General features: G+C 40.6%; 1 protein-coding gene across 1 annotated transcript; it reads right to left on the bottom strand.

The window, feature by feature from the left end:
• Window positions 1-266: 266 nt before the first annotated feature.
• Window positions 267-8,610, bottom strand: LOC130326630 (borealin-2-like; the record flags this gene model as incomplete). Its single annotated transcript, XM_056553352.1, has 9 exons — window positions 267-448; window positions 2,619-2,705; window positions 3,545-3,662; window positions 3,742-3,825; window positions 4,240-4,304; window positions 7,914-7,999; window positions 8,101-8,161; window positions 8,238-8,281; window positions 8,482-8,610. Coding segments are annotated over 9 exons (737 nt in total), but the record flags the coding sequence as incomplete, so codon positions are not given.
• Between the last annotated feature and the right edge of the window lie 324 nt (window positions 8,611-8,934).

An 8,934-nucleotide genomic window follows, 5' to 3' on the forward strand; every position in this document is an offset into this window, starting at 1 on the left:
CTGTTCCATAACTGCAGCAATCGCCCTTTTTTTCCCCCCGTGGTTGCCTCAGGACTCCCCCAGGGGTTGGCACGGGGACCGGAATTCCCATGGGCGTACAAGTACACCCTGTGTCCTTAATGGGTTAAAGACACTGACAATTTCCACTTCTGGGTTTACCTTCTCACATACCAATTATTTGGGTTAATAGATACATGGAGGTCAATCTGTGGCAGCAGCATGTGTATGCAAAGATTCATGCAGTTCAGTGCTCAGGACATGACCAATTAATGTTTATTTGTATTACAAAGTCATTCACATAAATAAAGACATTACTAAAACTACTGCTGGGATGGCCTCCTGTCCTTCACCCAACGACTGAGCCAAAGTTACAGCGTCATGAAAATTACCCCTGGCCACCCGCAAGATGCTGCGTTGATGCTTTTGCACATAGGCTGGTAAGCTGTCCCTGAGGAGACAAAAGGTGATTGGTGCTACACAGGTACTTCAAGAGTCTCTACAGAGCCCATCACTTTAGTTAAAGAGGAACTCCAGTGGAAATAAAATGTTTAAGTCACTTGGCTCCAGAATATTAAACAGATTTGTAGATTACTTGCATTTAAAAATATCAACCCCTTTTATACTTAGCTGCTGTATACTACAAAGAAATTTGTGAAGTTCTTCCCAGTCTGACCACAGTTATCTCTGCTGACGCCTCTGTCCGTGTCAGGAACTGTCCAGAAGAGAAGAGGTGGGGATTTTCTTCTGCTCTGGACACCTCTTGAAACAGACAGAGGTGTCAGCAGAGAGCACCGTTAAACAGAAAATAAATTCACAAATTTCTCTATAGTATACAGCAGCTGATAAGTACTGGAAGGCTTCAGATTTTTTTTTAAATAAAAGCAATTTACAAATCTGTTTAACCAGCGTTCCCCTTTAAGAGTGATAGAAATTTGCATGGATCACGTTCCAACTCTAACAAATCTGACAGTCAGTTAAACACTCGTCTTAAGAGTACCGTCACCAAACTAAACTTAGTATATTGTCCCTTATGTAATAAGACACTTTGCTATTTACTTGCTGTTAAAATTCTCAACCTTTGTTTTTTATGTGATTGACCTGTGCAGGGAACAGAGCCACCTAGTGGCTGTTTTTTCAGCCTGGCAGGAGACCAAACTCAGGAAGTGTGTGCAGGGCATGGTGAGGCACGGCTCTCACAGACTTAAGCGATAACACGCCTTTTTTAAAGCTCATATTTTTTTCTTAAAGCAAGTATATTGCCAAACAGAGGCATGATCAAGGGATGGCAGGTATCAATTTTATCAGTGTCACTTGCACTACAAGACTATAGCTAGGTTAGAGGGTACCATTAACAGATTCACTTTTAACACATCTTCACTAATCGCATCTCACAGCTGACAGTTGTGGTTTTTTTTAGTAGCCTCAGTATGTAAGCAAGAAATTTTCCATTCACCGATCTTCAAAATGGTGAAACTTTTTATTTTATTTTTATAAAAGTACAGCTATATTCAATCCAAACCTTGTCAAGCCAATTCCATGACAGACTAAATCCTGGAATACCCCATTGTGTCAGGCCCTCACTGGATGTTTGTGGTTTTAAAGGAGGTCATCCAAGCTTTTGAAATTGATTATATACACTATACAGTGATCCCTCAACACACGATGGTAATCTGTTCCAGACGGACCATCGTTTGTTGAAACCATCCCATGTTGAGGGATCCGTGCAATGTAAAGTATAGGACAGTGGTCTACAACCTGCGGACCTCCATATGTTGCAAAACTACAACACCCAACATGCCCGGACAGCCGTTGGCTGTCCGGGCATGCTGGGTGTTGTAGTTTTGCAACATCTAGAGGTCCGCAGGTTGTAGACCACTGTTAGAGGAAGTTGTACTCACCTGTCCCTGCCGCTCCGGACCATCACCACCGCTGCCCAGGATGTCGCTGTGAATTGCTGCCGCCGCGTCCCCGACGCTCTGGTAAGGCCTCCGCTTCCCCGCTCTCCGTCGCCGCGTCGCTACGCACGCCGCTCCTATTGGATGACGACGAAGAGCGCCGACGATGCAGGGGATCCCGAAGAGGACACGCTGGAGCCCCGAGGACAGGTGAGTGACAATCACCGGAGCTCACGGGGCACAGTAAACGGTTATCCGGCGGCAGCTGAAGCAGTCTGCCGTTTATGCGATGGCCCCGACATAAAAAAAGCATCGTATGTTGATGCTGCCTTCAACATGCGATGTCCTCTTAGAGGCCATCGCATGTTGAAATTATCGTATGTCGGGGCCATCGTAGGTCGAGGGGTCACTAGTCTCCTGGCACCCTTGCTATTCAGTAAAGGAGCTGTGGCACTCTGCAAGGGTCAGTCATTTGTGTTTATATATGCTCATCCTTGCATCCGTGCAAGGCTACCAATATAGTGTGGCAATACAGGTATGGTTGCTGGATTAACAGTGGACAGGCTTTACAAGAGAATCTCAAAACCAAAAGTTTAGAGTCTAAACCTGCTCGTTTCTGAAGGCATAATTTACAATAGCACGAGAGGTTAGTAGAGGTCTAGTAGTCTTTATTAGCGCTAGAGCATAGACAAACTACATGCCTCGATATTCAGACCCACTTACCACAAGCGTGTGTATGTGCTGCACAGTGTCTTGTCTTAGCAGCTCCACATCCAGTGACTCCAGGTCATCATATTCTGATGATAAAGTCTGCAGACATAGGAAAAATAATATCCATAAATATATCCATAAATATATCCATAAATATATCCATAAATATATCCATAAATATATCCATAAATATATCCATAAATATATCCATAAATATATCCATAAATATATCCATAAATATATCCATAAATATATCCATAAATATATCCATAAATATATCCATAAATATATCTATAAATATAAAATATATTTTATGAAAAGGAAGAGCAGCACTACTAGTTCAGTTGCAAAAAGTACAAGGTGCACGCTGGTAGAAAGACCTTGGATTTCTACTTTAGTGAGGACCCCTTACCAAGGTCTTTTTACCAGCGTGCACCTTGTACTTTTTGCAACTGAACTAGTAGTGCTGCTCTTCCTTTTCATAAAATATTACACACACACACTAGATTACGAACTATTAAAGAGGTGTGCAGAACATAATATATATATATACACACACACACACACACACACACACACACACACACACACACACACACACACTTTAGTACTTCTATGACCCTTGATGGGAAATTAGTTATATTCTTGTTACATTCCCTTTGATACCTTTTGCGTGGCTAGAACCTGTGCAGAACTCTTTTTCAAAGAAACTGGATAGCAAACAAAAAAGGGCAGGAAAGTGGCCCACCATTCATTCATGTAAATGTTATGGGATGGAACGACGAACAAATTTGTTCTGTTTAAGGGGGGGCAAAGCCTGATAAGGGCCCATTTTGTCATCACTGTTAAGTGGCCCCTACTCTCTGCTTTGTATGCCACTGGCCTTGGATATGTGGTAGTCACTCCTTTACAGCAGCATGCAGGTGCCATGCCATTACCTGCCCATCCAACAATGGTATATGTACAAACGGAAGGCCTTCATGTAATGGAAGGTTGTCACTCAGCGATGAGAAGGCTCTGGTTTTTGAGGACCGAGTGGGAGGGCCTGTGGCATTTCTGTCAAGATAAAAATTCCTTGTCAAGCAATGGGCAGCCAAAGGACACCCATAGTGCTCAGGCATGAGGCTACAGGCACCTTGAGGTTCTGGATGCAGTTCTGCAAGAAGATACTGAGGCCATCTTCTTGGAAGCTTTATTAAGTGGAGTTGCAGATATAGACCTATGAAAGGAAACAAAAAAAAAAAAAAAAAAAAATGTATTTAATATAAATAAATATATATATATCTATATATCTATCTATCATGAAAGTCAGTATATTAGCATACAGGGGCTGCAGGTGTATCAGTTGTACCCAAGGGAATCACAAAAGCCTTTAATGTAATACCCACCAGCATTCGAAATCGTACGTGGAGGGGCCCAGTTAGTTAATGATTTTGCACTGGGGCCTAATAAGCTCAAATAACATTTCTGCTCAATGGGGCTCACTAACTTGCCTATTATGACATCTAATTTTTTTTTTTTTGTTGATGTGGGAGAAAACCAATGTAAAAGGTCTGATAAAACCGTCTGTGCATCCTAGGTCATCCTACTGATGTTGCTGCATTCAGAGGCTACAGTGCTGAACTGGAGTTACCTGGCTAGAGATGGCGTTTTCTTCCCATCATTTACCAGTGAAACAAGAGATTTACTTTTGGAAACCTAGAAAATGGAAATAAAATAGGTATATTAGCAGGGTAGCAGTTATAGCTTGACTTCTACATCTGAGACCTTGTAGGTCCCAAATGGCAAGTACAGCACTACTATATGCAGTCAGCATGGAGGCACAATGACTCAAATTTCCTAAGCAATGCTATAATATATAACATAATATACATATATATATACACACATATATATATATATATATATATATATATATATATATACACACACACACACATACACATATATACATACACACACACACACACACACACACAGAACACTGTAGAGGATCCTTACAAAGGTCTTGTGTAGGTCCTCACTAGATATGAGGAAAAAAAAAAAAAAAAACAAACACATTAGATCAGAATAAATAAAATGTGTGTTTTAATAAATGTTCCATGATGGGAGTAGTAGCACCTGTGCTAGACAGATCGTCCCAGGTAACACTCCTGACACCCACTGTGATCGTCCTGTATAGTGTATCGCTGTGGGCGGCTTTCTCGCATCTAGATAGGATGATAGCATCGGGTGTCAGGAGGGACACCAGCTGTGATCTGTCTTTAACTGCAGGTGCTACTGCTCCCAACATGGAGCTGTAGTACCCGCAAAAGACCGATCACAGCGAGTGTAACTTCTGACACCCGAAGCGATCGTCCCGTATAATGTATAGATGTATATATTTTACACACACACACACACACACACACACACACACAACCCCCCCCCCCCCCCGCAGAGAGTTGTGATTGGCTGGAACCACCTGGCCAATCACAGCTCTCTGCCGGTAATATGAATAATCCGGCTGGAGTATGGTGCAGAGATGCGAGCACAGGAGAAAGCCGCTCCATCTCTGCAATAGAAAGGACAATCGCATCGGGTGTCAGGAGTGATACCTGCTGTGATCTGTCTATTAGTACAAGTACTACAGCTCCCATCTTGGAACAGTTGTTCCATGCTAGGAGGAGGAGTAGTACTACCTAAAACATTTTAATAGAAGGGGGGGGGGGGGAGGGAGTGAAAAACACACACACTCTTTATTAAACACAAATTACTAATTAAAAAAAAAAAAAAAAAAATAGGTTTGGAAGAAGAGATGTTGCTGGCTATTCTATACCCTTGCCTGACCTGCTTCCCTGTGTGATATAGATAAACGTTACATAACCAAATGATAATACATTATGAAGGAGTATTATATGTATGCAATAGGGGATACAGCTGGCCTCTGTATCAGTCTGCCCCATGAGCTAAAAAACTGCAGACAGCTGCCCCCAATTCACCACAATCTAATCACTGACTGTTCTTTTCCACAGGTTGACAGTCCCGATCATTTAGTTCTGTCCAATAACAGCAAAAATTCCCCCCCCCCCCCCCCACCACCACCACCAAAAATGCTAGGAAAAAACTGCCACAGCTTTTTCCTGCATTTGGCAGTTTTTCCCTTTGTGTGGAAATCGCATTTTTACAACTTTGGCAGCTTCCCTGCAGGCGTTTTTTTCCGTTTGGTACCACATGCAGTAGGGATGTCTGAATTTGTGTTTTAAAAACAATTTTTTTTTTTTATTAAAAAGCAGTGAGCAATTTTTGTGAGCAGGGCAGGGAACAGAGATCCCCGGCCAGCCAATATTAACATGCAAAGCAGCCTGTGAAAATCAATAAGATACTGTAATATAGGATTACAGTAAAGTTTAGAATAGACAAATAATATTCTTAGGCCAGATATATACAGACACACAGCATTCGAGGTGCTATGGGCACAATGGTATTTTGCTGTACGGGTGTATTTTGTATATTTACTAGTGGTACTTTTAGTCACTATACCCCCTTATTAAAACATTTTTGCAAAATAAATCCATCCCAGCAGAACTGTACAACGGGCTGATTCAATCTTCTGCAAACGGCAATGTTAGAGAGAGAGTATGTATAAGTGTATGTGTGCGTGTATATATATATATCCAGCCTAAGATTATTATCTATCCTAACCTTTACTGTAATACTATATTACAGTATTCTATTAGTTTTCACAGGCTGCTTTGCATGTTAAAGATTGTTCACTGCTTTTAATTAAAAAAAAAAAAAAAAATGTGTTTTAATACATTTAAAAATTGTGTTTCCTACAAATTCAGGCATGGCCAGTGTCCGTTTTACATCATTTACTTAATTTTGTGATACATAAAAGGAAAATTTAAATCCACAAAGCCTTTTTCTTTTCAGCGCAGAGCTGAAATAATCAATAAACAGTAGCTACAAAAGGTCACAGGATAACTATGTGGTAAACCACAAGAGCACAGGCAATTGACCTACTTATTATGCAAATTAGTTGTGGTTAACCACATATTTAACCTGTGATCTTTGCAGCTACCATGGTCTAGTTAATGATTTTCTCTGCTCTGGCAGAATAGAATAAAATGTAGACTCCATTGTTGGGTTTTAAAACAATTTTTAATTTTTCATTTTTAAACATAAAATTCCCTATAAATGCAGACATCCTTATTGCATCATTCCTGCATTTTTTGTTGTACCCAAAGAAAAAACACCTGCACAGAAACTGCCAAAAAGGGATAAAAATGCAATTTCCACTCAAAGGTAAAAACTAAAGAAAACCTGCCAAAACGCAGGAAAAAGCTGTGTCAGTTTTTCCTGGTGGGAAAAAACCTCAGTGTAATCCTAGACTTATAGCGATTACACGCCTGAGAATTTTTGCTGTTAGTCCTGATCATTAGTTCTATTCAATGTCAACCTGTGGAAAAGAACGGTCAGTGAACAGAACAACTTCTGACCGCTGCTGATAGAGATTGAAAAATATACATCTCTTCCAAACAATTATTTTTTTTATTAGTAATTTAATTGTGTTTAATAAAGTGTGTGTGTTTCACTCACCCCCCTATTAAAATTTTTTAGGTAGTACTACTACTACTCCTAGCATGGAACAACTGTTCCATGATGGGAGCTGTAGTACCTGTACTGACACCCGATGCGACTGTCCTTTCTATTGCAGAGATGGAGCAGCTTTCTCCTGTGCTCGCATCTCTGCACTATACTCCGGCTGGCCAGTGATGGGAATAGAATTCACATCACTTATACATATTTCCCCCAGAGCGCTGTGATTGGCCAGATGGTTCCAGCCAATCACAGTGTGTGTGTGTGTGTGTATATATATTATAATATATATATATATATATATATATATATATATATATATATATATATATATATATATATATATATATATATATATATATATATATATATATACACACACGCATATTCTTATACTACAGTGGGACCAGAGAAGAGTGGTCGCATCTATACAGGACGATCACAGCGGGTGTCGCTAATGAAGAAATTTGTTATTTCGAATAGAGTCAAAGTTCTGATTCTGTCCGAATCGCATTTTTCATGAAATTCAGAACGATTTAGAAATCGTACGATTCGCTGATCTCTAGTCACTCACATATGGTAAGGCCACGGGTGGTGGCAACAGAACAAGCTATTGCACAGAGATCTAGGAGATTCCTTCTCCTGCCATATGCAGATACCTTCATTTGGAAACATGAATTTAGAGACTGTACTTCACCTCCTGCTTATTGCACTCTGTATGCTCACCTTTTGGATGGTCCTATTCTTCTGCGTTGTGGACATCACTTTAGAGGCCAAAGTTTCATGATATTCCACAGATGTGGTCACCTTAACTGAGAACAGAGTCTGCTGGTAAATTTTCTCCTTTAACAAGGGTCGCCCAAATCCTGTTACACACACACACACACACACACACACACACACACACACTTACCTTTCTTGCTATTCTTTCTTACAACTTTTGCCTCTCGCAGCTCTTCATCCAGACTGTCAGCCTGCAACGGAGGAACCTGCGTAGTTCATAATGCAATTCCAAGGAGATACAAAAGCACTGCAGTCAGGAGACCTCACCTTCAGAACAGGAGCAGACTCTGCCTTGTTTAATTCCATCAGCTCTAAAAGGCAAAACAGAGGTTAAAGTCCAAATTCACCTTTTAAAAACAGTACACAATTACTTGTCCCATACTGATCAAGAGTTACAATAATGTTCAGGGACAGTAGGTTTTTCAAATGTAAAAACAAAAAAAAAAAAAAAAAGTTTTTAAACACAATTGAACACCTATGGTTTCGGCTCCATTCAAAATATTCCACTCACTGTAATATTCCCCAACCGTCATCTGTCTTACGGACATGGGCATCTTCAAAAGCTCCACCTCCAGGATTTGGTCTGGGAGCATTGTGAGAACCTCTAGCTCCTTCTTGACATCTTTCATACGTTCCTTCCCTGGATGAATAAAAAAAAATTATATATAGTAACATTTTATATATGAAAAAAAATACACACACCCCCCTCAAGAAAATAAAGGGAACACTAAAACACACCACAATGTAACTCCAAGTCAATCACACTACTGTGAAATCACACTGTCCACTCAGGAAGCAACACTGACAATTTCACATCCAGTTGTGCAAATGGAATAGACAACAGGTGGAAATTATAGGCAATTAGCAAGACAACCAATAAAAGAGTGGTTCTGTAGGTGGTGACCACAGACCACTTCTCCGTTCTTGGGACGTGAGGAAACCCGCGGCGTACTGTGCTAGGGAC

The sequence above is a fragment of the Hyla sarda genome, unplaced genomic scaffold, assembly GCF_029499605.1.
Source record: "Hyla sarda isolate aHylSar1 unplaced genomic scaffold, aHylSar1.hap1 scaffold_2854, whole genome shotgun sequence".
In the NCBI taxonomy this organism is placed as follows: Eukaryota; Metazoa; Chordata; class Amphibia; order Anura; family Hylidae; genus Hyla; species Hyla sarda.